This window comes from Alligator mississippiensis, chromosome 4, assembly GCF_030867095.1.
Source record: "Alligator mississippiensis isolate rAllMis1 chromosome 4, rAllMis1, whole genome shotgun sequence".
Taxonomy (NCBI): domain Eukaryota; kingdom Metazoa; phylum Chordata; order Crocodylia; family Alligatoridae; genus Alligator; species Alligator mississippiensis.
Genome location: NC_081827.1, coordinates 246,103,181 through 246,117,721, shown reverse-complemented (window position 1 = coordinate 246,117,721; position 14,541 = coordinate 246,103,181). Strand labels below are relative to the sequence as shown.

The window sequence follows — 14,541 nt, the reverse complement described above, 5'->3', positions numbered from 1 at the left end:
TTATGGTGTCCTGGCAGCATATGCTAGCCAAAGGTTTGCCCCAGTTAATGTTATACCGAGGGTCCACGATGGTGATTGTTCCAGTAGAAAGGGATGATCCGGTGGTGGTTTGCCAAAGGAGTTAGGGGGGATCCTAGAGTTTTGCCCTGCATAGATCCACTCAGTATAACAAGTTTTGGCATCTAAAATTTGGATGAGAGTTTCTTCAAAATTGCAGCATTATCAGTATTTAATACACTTGAATACAATTTAATGCACCAAGTTGCCTTATATCTTTTAATGTACTATATACATCCTAGTTATGTTTTGTATGCATATTTGCATATTAGTTTAAACACTGACAATTAAGACCTAGGGCATTTCCTGAAGACTAATGAATGCATTGGGGGAGGTAATGAAAATACCCTGTGAAAAGGTCATTGTTGTTATAAGAAATTAAAATGAAAAAATGCAAAGAAGAAGAAAGATGTATGAAATTTAACATGGCATTTCTAGAGAATTAATGCCTGTTGATTCACTAATTGTATTTCACACACATGTAAACAATCTCCTGAATTCACTGGGTATATAAATATGAATGAATGTAAAATATAGCATTAGGCAAATAATGTTAAATAGAATTTCACCACTTGTATACTATTTCTAGTTCTTATCTTTGTTTTTAAAAGATCAGAGCTGTGGAAGCATGTGCCAGTGTTGGAGGGGCAGATGGCAGTTCATGGTGAAATGTAGTGACCATGCTTTATTGTGGGTAAATCCTCAATGTAAGAAATGAAGAGTACTTTAACATGGAATAAATCCATGAAAGACAAGGCAGGGGTCATTAATGTGTTATGTGGAAGTTTAACTTCTGAAAAAAAGAAACTTTAATGTAAAAGCTTCCTTCTGAATTTAAAACACACTTTAAATAAGTGATTCATTTTGGAGTTGGCAAAACTATGTGATAATCTGTAGGTACGCTTCACTGAATGATAGCTGAGGGCGAGCTGAGGGTTTTTATATTTTATTGAAGTGTTTTGTCCTTGTAGGTAGGTTTTGTGTGTCGAACTATAGGCTTTTTCTTAGCCAAGGCTACAGATGCAAGAACTGCCGACAGAATATGTTGTCAGCAGAGGAGCTGTAGTTCTGAGTGGACCAGCTGCCTTTGGAAATAGGCTTCTCCTTCCAGAAAAAGTTGTTTGCTGACTGCCTCTCATTTGTCTGGAAGTGTTTCTGATTATGACAGATGCTTGTTTGAAAAACCTGAAAAATGCAGTCTGCAATAATCTGACTGGCATTTATTTTGCTCAGCTTTCTAGAAACTATTAAAACATCTTTGAATAATTAAGAGACATATGAGCGTTTGGGGAAGAAACCCTCAAAGTGGAAAGATCTGTCATTTTAAATGCATCTTCTACTTAGAGAACTCAGCCTTCTCCTAATATTGCTGTTTACACATAATTGTTTTCTACTCATGCTTTGCTTTGTTTTATCTTCCACGAATACAGGTCTGACTGCATTGTTTTCTAGGTATGATTTTGGCACACTCTAGTGGACACTTTGTATTTTCCATTACCTTTTGACAAGTTTGAAGATGCAGTTCTACAAAGTTGATATTGGTTATAGTTCCTAGTATAAAAGCTGGGATTTTCAAAGGAGATAAAGATGGCCAAAGCTACAGAAGAGTCTCTGTTTGGCACATCAGAAATACTGGCGGTAGTTGTCTGCTGTGCTAAATAGAAAGGTTAGCAAGAAAAATAACATTAGAATCTTCTGGACCTTGTAGGTTTCAGTTTGTGGATCTTATTTAACTTGAGAAATAAATAAGCAATGTCTTCTAGTTTCTTCAGTTTGCTTTTAATACAGGAGGTCATTTTAAATTTGCATATCAGATTATGTTTAATTAGAACTAGACTCTTTTTTTTTTTTTGGAAGCAGTACATATTGTGTGAACTATGCAGTTGCTAAGACACTGGCTTGTTGCTTTTCTTCCAGAACGAGGGGGAAGATTTCAGTTACGTCATTGCATTTTTTCTTGGAACAGCAGCCTGCTTGTACCAGGTAGGTTCATCCAGTTGCATGTTTCAGTTAGGCACAAATACCAGATTTTAAATGGTGTATATTTGTGGGCAGCAAGACTAAAAATAATCCCTTCTCTCTCTTACGCTCGTAGTGATGAGCCACTGTAGCATAGATTCCTGCCTGCATCCTTTGTTCTACAAACAGCGGCCGAGACATTGTCTTTTTGCAGTTAGAAAGGTTGGGATATGCTTGTCTCCTTCCCGGAGATGTTAGAAGTGCTGCGTGACCCAATTTTATAGAATCATAAAACTTAGAGGTAAAACAAACATTTTTAGGCACTCAGTTCACATTTTGCGCATGCAAATGTAGGATTTTTTCTCCAGCGCTGCGTCCAGCTTATCTGTAAAAGTACCAAGCGATTTGGGAAAGAGGTAGTTACCTGTGTTAGCCTGAAGTCAGGCAGAAGGCATGGTAGAGATGCATCTTGTAAACTAACTGAATCAGAGATGCGTAACCTTTGTAAGAGCTCATCAGATGCATCTGATGAAGTGAGCTTTGCTCATGAAAGCTTAAGCGACTAGGTCCCTTTGCTTCCCCAGCATGACTCCTCCATGGCTTAATACAGTTTGCTATCTGGAAGATTTCCCTGACATGCAGCCTACGCTCTCTTTTCCTCTGCTCTGTTCCACAGTCCCATAATTATGCTCTTTCTACACCCCCCCAGTGATTCCTGTTCTTTGACATTTATACTCGTCTTATAGTAATCTAGTACCATGTCCTCTTGCTCTTCGTGGTGTTGTTCAGCTAAGCTATGTATAGCTTACATTCTTAATCTTTCCGTGTGAGCCATTTGTCAAAGCCCCTTCATAGTTTTTATGGCTCTTTGAATTCATACTAATTTATTGAAGTCGATCACTTCATGATTACCCAGTGCCAATGCTCTCTTCCATTGCTGGATAGCCTAATTTATCTGTTTTGGCTCTTAAGGGTCTTGCATAGATAAGCATATGATTTTTGCTGTTAGCCAGATGCTTGCATTTATTGAACTTCATGCTGTGACACCCTGTCACTGTGCTGGATTTTACCGCTACCGTTTCAACCTGTCCTTTGTCCAGGTCAGCCCTAATTTATGTTCTGTCTTTTGCGAGTGCAAATAACTAGGGACCTACTGAAACTGAGATGGCAGGCAGCCCATTTCATAGGCTGATTTGTGGGGTGGGCTTATCATAGCGGGGTCCCACCCCCCACCTCTGGCTGAGGGGTCCGGTGGTCCTGCCCCTCGCCGTTGATTGGCTGAGAAGGCTGTCTGTTGTGTGGACCTGCCCCTCACTGCTAATTGTTTGGAGGGGCTTTCTGTCATGCCGCCAGGTTTTTTTTGCTGGCATTTTCCCCTGGTCCAACCTTAAGTAATATGTCAAACCTTGCTAATTTTGTGCGTGAGCAGTCTGGTTCCGTTTGGACCTCATCCTTCCTTTATACGTTCTCCTTTCTGCAAAAATAACAATAATTGAAAAAACCCAAAAAACCCTCCTCGTTTCTGCCCGTTTCACGTACTGAGAACTGCTCGTCTTTGCACCTTCTTTTCTGTGTATTGAAGTTCCTGACTTGTTGCCCATTTGCATGGAAGACAGGAAATGTTTCAGAGAGAGCTACCATAAAAGCTCAGGACATCAATCTTTTGCTTGAGTTACACATTTACAAGTCCATACGATTGGACTTGTATGGAATAAGGAATGTTTTAGTCATAAATAGTAACCTAACACCAAGTGTATAACAAGAAAGAGAATGTCCTTTACTCCCTGTTGCTTGGCAAAGGACAAACACAAAGGGCTGAACCCAGAAATATGTTGTACTTGAAAAGGCCTCACTCTTGATTTGGAATTTCTTTTCTAGTTTTGAGTATCAAGAATCAGAGTAGGAGCATGCAAAGATAATTCACAGCATTTTCAGGGGTGTCAGCAACAGAGGGGTAATCTTGATTGGCAAATTAAAACTGAAAATATTGTACAGTGCATGCTGTATGTATTAAGCTTTAACACAAAATCAGTAGTAATCTGTCTGAATCTTCATACATGGTAAGATGTTGAGGAAGATGTACAAAAATAATCAAGGTCCTACAGTTGCTTTGTAATCGGCTGTTTCAGCTGCAATCAAAACCGTCCGTCTGGCCATTCTTACAACCCAGTTGCAAATGGTTTTTAGTTTCAGGCAGGCGTGGTCAACGCTGTTGTTCATTCTTTACATGCATTTCAAATAACGTAAAACTTCAAGATGCCTGCAAAGAGTCTCTCTAAACTATGTGGACTTTCTTTTTGGGATTTGTTATAATAATTCTGATTTTTGTACATTTGGGTATAGTGTGTATCTACTTTCAGATGCGCCTTTCTAAGTAAAAACTTTAAGGTTTTGTGTTCCCTGAAATCAGTTTACTCATGAATCTAAGTGTCATCTGTGATTTATCCAGCTCCAGCAGGACCTACAAAAATTGTAGTTTATTGCTCTATATTGCAAAATAAAAACAAAATGTTGCACTGATAAAAAAGAGTAGCAATATAATATTTTTGAGGGAAAACTAGCTGTGGGATTAAGGGCTTCAGTAGAGCATCCAGGAAAACCAGAAATGTCTGTTTCGGTAAATCTAGCATCTGAAAGATTGTTTTGGCATTATTTTGCATTTTCTATAAGTTTAACATGAACAAAAGAGGACCTGGAGTCTCAGGACCTGGCTGTGGAGTCATTTCTTAAGTGTTGCAAAAACTTGTGGGCCCTCAAGTACCACAGGGAAACTGTGTGCTTTGTAATTGCCATAGAGAGCAGTTCCCTTCAAACAAACCTATTCAGGAGTTTCCTCTGCTGTGGTTTGTAAATGGAAAATTTCTTGCTGCCTCAAAACGAAAGACTAATAGAAAATTCAGCTCCACAAATCCAGTAAGGCAAAGAATCTTCAGCAAAAGCCTTCAGCTTTTTGGCACCATCATCAAATAGCACATTGCTCTTGCATTTTAAAAAAAATATAATTGCTAAACCTTTGTCCCCCTTAGCACTTTTCATTAACCTTTTGAGGAAAGCATATCCTGACTGTTTGGTGTTTTTGAAACTACCATGCTTGGATCCTTGTACTCTGGAAACTTAAGGGGTAGCTTTGTGAAACAAATTGAATTCTTTTAGGCAATATACTAGTACTGATTGTCTTTTTAAATGTTAAAACCTACAAAAATAGTCCATAGATATATTGCTGTCACTGAGCAGAGCATGAACTCAGAGGAACTCAAGATGGATTATAAAACTCTCTGCTGTTTTGGCCTTTGTTTCGTATGGAGGGGGAAGAAATCTTACCTGATCCAGGCCCATACCTTAAAGGTATTGATTGATTACCACCACCTTTGAGGATCTGAGCCAAAGAAGTTAGAGTGACTGGCACTTTATAGATGACTAGCATAGTGAACAGGTTAGTGAAATATCCAAGTGCACAGTAAAACAAACCCCCTAATAAAGGGGGGTAGTCACACGGGCTAGGGACAGAAGATACGCATAAATTGGTTTAAACCTGTAACAAAACAGAAGTTCAGTGCACATAAACCAGTTTCAAAATGGCTGAAACTGGTTTAAGATAAACCTGGGTGAATGTAGCATCAGACTGAACTGATTTGGTCAAACTGGTTTATGAAACGTCTGTCGCACACCCCTTCCTGTTTCAAGTTAAATCACAGTCCCCCAGCATGCTTTGCAGCCCTGGGCTGGGCTTTGTGCTCTAACAGAGCAGGGCTGGCCCCGCCCCTCTGCTTCCTAGCTGAAGCAGTGAGGGCTGGCTGACAAGGAGGTGGGGGAGGCAAACCCAGCAAGGGATGCAGCCCAGTCTGCAGGGGGGTGGGGTAGGACTGCCTCCCCCAGGCAAGCCTTGTCTGGGGCCAGGGAGGGGGGTTAAACACCACTTCCCCCACTCAAACTTACTGCTGGCTGTGACTGGACTACAAATCCCAGAGGCACCTGGAAGCAGGAAGAGGAAGTGATAACTCTGCAGAGTCCTGGTACTGTGATTCAGGACTGCAAATTCCAGAGGCCTCTGGGGCAGCAGGAAGAGGAAGCAAACACAGCCCATACTGTCTGTTTGCCAGAGAGCTGTGCTCTAGCGCTGCCTGGCTTCTGGCCTGAGCCACTGCAGGCACGTGGCTGCATTTCCTGAATCAAACGTTAATGTGTTTTCAGCTGTTTCTCAGTTTCATCTCTGCAGCTTAAACTAACCTGCAAAGACTGAATCGATTCAGCCTCAGGCTTTTTGACTGTCTGGACTTAGCCACAGTGTCTTGGCTGTTCCTGTGAAACTTTAAAATCCTTGGTGTTATTTGTTGGGGTCAGAAGTGCAAATGAAAAATAGTGAGAACAGGGCTTGGACTGCCTTATATAAACAGTGTCAAACTCATCTGACCCCAGGACTAAATGAGTGGCATAGGGCCGGTTCACTGGCCGAATCGGTGTCCACAGGCCACCCCCTGCATCTCGCACTCGCTCTGGGATGTCGACCTGAGGAGTCACCATGTACAGTTTGCTTCCCTGGGCCCTGTTTGGGGTGGGGGGGGCTGGATTTTGGGGCTCTATAGGCAGGTTCCCACCTGTGGGCCATATCTTTGACATGCCTGCTATAAACAGGTCACAGTCCTGCTTCCACAAGGAGTTGTCTGTCTCGGGGCAGTGCAGGAGGGGTGACCTGCAGATTGAATCTGGCCCGTGGAGCCCTTTTACAAGGTCTGCAGACCTGGGGGGCTTCTGTGGCTTTGCAGTTCAGTGTTTGGGCAGTGGGGGGGGCTTTGCCCATGTGGCAGCTGGGCAGTGGGAAGAAGCAGCAGCAGGGAGAAGTGGCAGCAGCTCTGTTGAGGGTGGGGGGTGGTTGCACCTGGGCCGGCAGGCGTTGGAAGTGGCCCATGCTTGGAGCTAAGCTCCATTAAAGCAGCCCCTTGCTGCAAAACATGGCCAGCCTGTGCTGCAGAGAGAAAAAGGCCAAGCCACTTTTTCATCAGCCTTGATGCACAATGTAAAAAATATTTGGCTAATGGAAATACTGGTAGATTAAATCCATAAGAAAAAGGCTGTCCAGAAGCTGAGAGAGTATGTCAAACGGTAATGCGAATAAAAATAATGCCTTTGAGAGAATGCTGAACAAGTGTACCTTAGAAAGGTCAAAATTAGACCATATTGTAATTAATTGTATAAATAACCTTTAACTGACTGGAAATATTTCCATGACTCACTCTCTCGCTCTTTCTCTCTCTCTCTCTCTAGATTATATATAGATATCTATCTATAGATATCTATATACACACTTTTTTTAAAGAAACGCACAAATATCTTCTTGCGAGTATTTTCAAACCTTGGAATTTCAGTTTTCTTCTCGTTCCAATGTACAACAAACAAAATTGAGTAGCGAGGAACGTGTTCCTGACGAGGAAGTCTCTTTATTGTCCCAGCTGAGAGCAGTGCAAAGAACAAACAAAGAGCATAAAGATTTTTAAAAGCCTTCCACTTAGATCAGCATCACGCTGTGACATCTCAAACCAAGGCTCAATACTGATCTAAAATCATCAGCCTCTTGCTTTTGATGGCAAGAACTTAGTGCATTCTTATACTAGTCTGTCTGCAGAGGTGCCCAGCTTCCTGGTTTGCAGTAGAGCTGTTGTAAGTTGTGGAGCATCCTGTTCCTCTTACAAGACTGGCATTTTGTGTGTTGGGTTTTTATTTCCCCTTTCCCTTTTGCTCTTGAAACCTTTCCATTCCATCCTGGCGTGGTTCCTTGCCTGTCTCAGCACCTACTTTTAAGTGGCTTTACTCTGTTTTCATGTGGCTGTATGCTGCTTGGCATCTGCATATCCTAGGCGTGCCAGGGGATGCTCTGCCCTGATACTTCAAACAGCAGCCAGGCAAAAGATCCTGTGGAGCATCATAGATCTGAAGACCCTAGGCAGTATGCCCCTGAGATGAAAACAAAGCAGCTTTCTGGAAGAGGAACAGAGACAAATGGGGAAGAAGAGTAGATGGTAGGAGCTGTGAAAATCAGTGGAGCAGGGGACTGAGAGTTGTGGAAGAGGGGGAGGGTATTTGTGAAAAGGGGGCGAGTTTAGCAGACGGGAGATTTGGACCTTACAATGTTCTGGAGCAAAGAGGGATTGGGGATGGATGATTTGCTGGGGTTACAACTTTACTCTTACTCTTTCCCTCTGTAGTCAAAAGTAAATAGGCATTTTAATCCCACTGTCTGGCCACATTTAAATGTATTCACTAGAAGCCTTATTAAAGGGTAGGTTGAAGAGAAGGAAGTTGTATGAAAAGCAGCTCCCTGGACCACTTAGACTTCCCTGATTTAATGCCCTCATCACTGGGTAAAAAGCTTGAGATCCTTGTGCCAGCTGGGCATAGCTGAAGTCCCTGACCCCACTCCCTGCGCTCAGAGCAGCACGGGTTGGAGGCATTAGAGTCTAGTATGCCATTTTTACTTGTGCTAAGAGTATTCCTCCAAACAGGAGATCTGCCTGGCCTGAGTGCCCCAAAACCAGCACGTTAGGCCATCTGTAGACCAGCCAGAAGTAGTAGTCTCCATTGCCATGGACCTGTCTCAGTAGTGCTTGTAGTCAGCCAGTGTGATGAAGAAATCTCCCACGAGAGATTAAAGGAAGCAAAATCTCACCTCTCTGGATGCTGAGCAGCTTTCACACCTGCTCAAGTTTGTACTGCATATACTTACTGGAAAAAAAAAAGTTCTTCATGTTTCATTTCTGCATCTACCGAGACGGTTTGGTGTGGCTCATTAGCAGAAGCTGTTTTCTCTGCAGTGAACCCGTGTTTCTTTTTTCTTCTTTGCAGTGTTATTTATTTGTGCATTACACGGGCTGGCGGAACGTCAAATCCTTCCTGAGTTTCGGTTTAATCTGCCTGTGCAACATGTATCTGTACGAACTGCGCAATCTCTGGCAACTGTTTTTTCATGTGACAGTGGGAGCATTTTCAACGTTGCAAATACGCCTGAGACAGCCGCAAGGGAAGTCCCCTGATTACAACGTGTGATGCACATCCTGGGATACCTCAAGGCAGTCTGGTTCCAACTCAACTACTTTTCCCCTCTCAGGAATGCAAAGCTTTTGTCCAAAAGAAGCAGTTTTCTGGATTTTTTTTAAAGCAACACAAGATGCCTGTGGACATTTGTGACTTGCCAGTTAAACTTGTCCTCCAGGAAGAACTAAAAATGCAAAAGAATTCAGCACTAATGGAGGAAAGAGGGTCCTACCCATGCAATTAAAAGTTTGAGGACAAATAAAAGTTTGGAGAACTTGACTGATGGCATGAAGTAGTCTCATTCAAAAATATGATAATGAAAAAGATGTATATAGTGCGTGTCCTGCATATCAAGGGAGCTCTCCAGTTCCAGAATTGGTTTTGCCTTTGTGAGGCAGTAGTATAGCTAAATAAAAAGATGCTATTACATATTAGCAAACTATATTTGGAATGAGTGAGTTACAAAATGCCAGAATATTGGATTGCATATTAAATTTGATAGGATGTGTGTGTTCATTTTCTTAATTAAGACCTAACTTAGAAACCATCTGTTTACGGGGATTAGTTCATTGGCCCCAGTGGCCCTTCATCTAGTGCTGTGTTAATTATAAATACTGGTACATTGGTTTCTCTGTATAATTTGCTTTTAATGATCTTTTGAAAGTAACTTGAATAGGCAGGTTTTTAGTAACAATTGAAAATTCTGCCTCTTACCCCACAGGTCTTACTCTCTTTGTCTGTTTGCTTGCTGAAAGGTTGAAAAGAAGTCAGACTAATTGACAAACGGGGTGATATGCAACCTGCTTGACACGTTACTCTCCTCTTATGAGATCGATTGGTGGCTGAAACTTGGCCCAATACATAGGCAGCTAGTAGCAGTCTTTCTTCCAGTAATGCACACCAGGTTTAGCTAGGGAAAAAAAAATCCATCTCTAGTCTGGGGATTTTTTGTTTTGTTTGGTAGCTTTGCATTTGATAGAACTGGAGTGAAACCCAGCTAATCCATATTAATAGCTGCTGTAGATTCCTGGAGTTTACAAATTTAGTCAGCAAGCGAACATACCAAAAACATGGAAACAAGGACAGGCCCATACATTGTATTTTGACAGCTATCTTGTGAGTTTGAATTTTTTATGTTGCTGAATAGCATAATAGTAAATGCACTTTAGTATAGTCCACACATGTAACAAGGTGTGGTAATATACCTCTTCACTAAAGCATTTAGTGAAGTTTTTATAGACAACACTGCCATGTTACTTTTTGGAGATGTATGATATTCTTGTGTACAAGCAGTTCTTGACTTATGATTTTTTGAGTTGCAGCAAACGGCACTTAAGACCATTATAAATTTTGACCTGTTTTGAGGTTCGGATGCTGATTTTGATTTTACGACGCTCGACACAGCTGCCTCCAGCTGGTAAGTCGGTGGTGGTGGTGGTGGTGGCGGCGGGGGAGCAGATCAATGCCCCTGCAGTGAGGAAGGGGTTGGGATTGGGGCTGGGATGGGGCTGCCCAGCCGGGACGTGGGGGGCGGCTCCCCTCGTCCAGTGGCTCTCACGCTGTGTGCCACTGGTCTAGGAGGGCATGGGGGGGGCATGTGCCCCTGGATCTGCACAGGGTGTGCGGGGCTGGGGCTGCACCAGGTTGCACTTTGGGCCAGCTACAGAAGGTGCTGCAAGCAGGGGCTATGCCCTCCCACCACTTCCACAGCCGGAGCCACTGTGGTGCCTCCAGACAAGTGGTGCACAGCAGTGGGAGCACCCCCAGCCTTTCCGCGCCTCCTGGACGAGACGTGGCTTTGCCCCGCCCTGGCCAGGTGAGTGGCAGCAGTAGTATGGCATGGTGGGGGGTGCCTCCAGATCTGCGCGAGGTGGGCAGGGCCGGGGCTGCGCTCTGGGTGGGGGTTACAGCAAACTTTAGGGTGGCTGCAGCCCCCCCACAACCCCCACTCCGCCACCCACTCCGCCGTGATTCGGCGGTGCATGCCTCCCCATGCCGTGCTGTGGCCACTGCTTGCCCAGCTCGGACGGGAGGGGGGAACAACACAGGATGGAGGTGCAGGGAGGCCGGGCTGGCTGCCCCCATGCCCTCCTGGACTGGCGATGCACAGTGGCGAGAGCCGGCAGACGGGCAGGTCCTGGACCAGTGGTGCACAGCAACAGGAACAGCCCCCTGTCCCAGCCCCAATCCCTCCTTTGCTGTGGGGGCATTGATCTGCGCCCCCCCCCCAACAGACTTACCAGCTGGAGGTAGCTGTGTCGATTGTCGTAAAGAAACCAATCCCCCGTTTATAACGTTCCTATGGCAGAATTGGTACTGAGTTACGACATTTCGACTTAAGACGTGGTGTTCAGGAGCTAATTGTGTTGTAAGTCTGAGGATGGCCTGTATCTTGAAATGTTGCTTGTGGCAGATACCTTGGAGCAGGCCCCACCAAAATATTTTTCCTTGCTAATTAATTGGGAACCAGACTGATGACAAGGCATCCTGGTTTTCTCTGTTAAAAAATCCAGAATTCTCTGATAAACCCATCCAACATTTTCTGGTTAAAAACCCCCAAATCTGCATTTTTCCACAAAGGCCATTTTATATAAAATGGTATATAGGTATCAATTGAACACAGTGTTTTATGACTATATTTACCATTTGAAAGCAGTTTGGAAGCTTACCAGTGCCTCAATCATTATTATAAAATAAATTCTAAATACCTATAGATTTTGGCACTTGATTTTGGTTTTTTGATCATGGAAAATCAGAGCTCCCCCCTGCCCCCTTCACTCATCAGGATGTGGGTCCAGCTGCGGCTGTCCCTCCCACTGCTTTGTGATGCTGAGCAGCCCTGATACACTGGTGCCCTGCCCGTGCCCCTCACTCCTGACCTGCAGCCCCCTGGCTCTGTAGGTGCCCTGCTGTAGGTGCAGAAATCTGGGGGGTGGGGAGGCTTGTGTCCCCCCCATGCCTCCCCCACGTGTTGCCTATGGGCCTGATGCCTCGCCACTCTCCAGACTTACCTGCAGGAGCTGCTCTCCACCACGCTGCCTGGCTGCATTGCTGGCCATGTCCATGTGTGCGTGCACATGCACGTCCCCCTGCCTCTGCTCGCCCTCCTCCTGCTCCCCCCACCCCAGCCCCATGCAGCTCCTTGCAGGCTGCAAATCTACCATCCTGCAAGAGGAAACTGGTTTCCCAGGTTCTTCTCCCTTAAAGGGGAAAAGTTGCGTTTTTCCATGGGAAATGGAAAACCCAGATCCCTGCTGATGGCAGAGAAAAAAATACCCAGGCTGGAAATGTATTGTTTCTTTTTAGAGAAAATCTTAATTAATCTTAATTAAGAGGATTCAGGTGCCTAAAACCAAGATAAATTATAGAGAATAACAACATAGTCCTAAATTATTGGCAGTGGTATGTATTGTATGATGGTGCTGTTTATTATAAAAGTCTATTATGAAAACCTATGCAATTAAGAGCGTAAAGATGGCTTAATGCACATCGTGTCTAAGGTTGATGGTATGTAGTTGTATTTTATCTTTCAAATCCTTTAAAATTTGTCCAGAAAATAGAAAGGAAATGCATTCATCTTGCCTTATGTGCTCTTAGTGTGACACTTTGCTACTATTTGGGGGTAAAATGCAAGAGGGTGTTTGCAGGAGTACATGAATTTCTATCTGGTTTGTTTTTAGAGAATATTGAACCCTTAATATTGAAATACCCAGGCTACTCGCTACTAAACCGAGCTCTTTTAATAGTTTTTCAACTGTTAGTTTTTCAAATCCGGTATCGGTGTGTTTAGGAGCGCTCCTTTCTCTGTTGGCACGCTCCCGTGCTCCTCAAACTCTGGATTAAAAAAAAAAATTAGGAGCCAGAGATGCCAACTACAGGTTCTTCCATTGTCTTCATAGGATCATGCACACGTGTTTATGCTCTGAAGTTATAGCATGACGTTCACCTCCAAGCATTAGGCAAGTGCTGCTCAAGTGCCTTTGGACCCGATGTTGATTCCTGGAAGCTGCAGACGGGCCCTGTGCTGCTCTGCAGGGGAGTAAATCCCACCCACGGGGGATCAGTCTAAGGATTTGCTTCATGCCCTAGGGAAGAGGTCATGGGGAAATAATTATAAGGACTCCTATAGGAATTGGTGGGAGTACTAGCATGAGTGCAGAATATTTGGATGAATTAGGTCTGCAGTTTAGCTGTATTCAGGATACTACTTGTATAGTGTTAGCGTTCTCCATGCACGTTGTGGCATTAAATAACAGCACTATGAACCTGCGCAGCTGGGAAGTCTAGGGTACTTCACCAAAATATTTTATTATAGCGCCTCAGCTCATAAGGCAAAGGTGTTTAAATGCACACCAACGAATATTTGTATTCCTTGTGTAGATACAGGCTTCTCTGCCCCGTCCCTGTCTGCTGATGTGCAAGTCTGCAAAGATTTGCAATTGTCTTTTCTTTTCTCCCCTCTTTTTCTCCCACCTTTGCAAAGGATTCATATTAAGGAGTGAAATCTTCCCTTGCTGTAACATCTGGAGCTATTATTGCATTACCATTGGCATTAAAAAACTGCTGATTTAACAGATGTAACAAGAAGATTCAACTGTCTAATGGCAGAGAGCTTGTTACTGTGTATATTGATACAGATCCCTATTCACAATGAAGAGCTAATGCCTCCTCGCTATATGTGACAATCCTGTCAGGTCTCTGATACAGCCAAACATCAGGAAATGTTCAAAGTGGGCTTTGGGTCTGTTCTGCGCTGGGCAGTTCTGACATTTGAACTTTCTTTACCGTAACCCTTGCATTCACAAGACGTACCAGCAGTGGCCAGTTGAGACGGGAGCGCGACGCCACTGAATTCCCATGCACCGTCTCGTTGCCTGCCTTGGGGCTGGGATTTCATTTCCTGGACCTGATCCAGCACTCGCTCAAGCAGAGCCTTGCCATTGAGTTCACTGGCTGTTGAGTCAGGTTTCTGAGGATGTTTTCCGCACTGATAGACACTCTCATGCAATGTCCTCTTATCAGAGGCTTGATTTTTTTTTTTAGGTTTTTTTAAATACATGTAGTGGGAGCTGAGCCAATTCAGCACTTCATTTTTAAGGTGCAGCTGCAGTTAAGACCAGAATTGTTCCATGAGCTGTACAAGGAATTAAAAACCTTTTCTTCCAACAGTAGTGACTGATATAATGCAGTAGGTTTTGAAACACCTAATTTTTGGTTCTGTGTTTTCCCTTCTAATATCTGCAAACGTCCAGTCTCACGCTGTCTGCAGTTTTATTTTGTTAGTGCGCATGAATGATTTCAACAACTGATCAGATCCTACCCCCCAGAACAGGCTTTTAGGAAGTGGAAAATACCTCTCCTTCCAAAAACCCACAAACCGGGCTTGCTGTCAGGTTAGTAACAAAAATGCAAGGTTTCGGAGATGACACGGTAGCATTGGTCGAGGACTACGCATGTAGTGAAAAGTGAAACCGTTTCAGTCCAGTAACGTTTTTGTCT

At 43.7% G+C, this 14,541-nt stretch overlaps 1 protein-coding gene across 2 annotated transcripts in view; it reads left to right on the top strand.

Annotated features, from left to right (window-relative positions):
* The window catches only part of SEC22A (SEC22 homolog A, vesicle trafficking protein), a 31,790-nt gene extending 22,469 nt beyond the window's left edge, over window positions 1-9,321 (top strand). For both annotated transcript variants that reach the window (XM_014599619.3, XM_059727478.1), the window contains 2 exons: window positions 1,975-2,040; window positions 8,854-9,321. In XM_014599619.3, coding sequence (XP_014455105.2) covers window positions 1,975-2,040; window positions 8,854-9,054 — 267 coding nt within the window. In that variant the 3' untranslated portion in view covers window positions 9,055-9,321. The remainder of the gene's footprint in view (window positions 1-1,974; window positions 2,041-8,853) is intronic.
* Window positions 9,322-14,541: the final 5,220 nt, after the last annotated feature.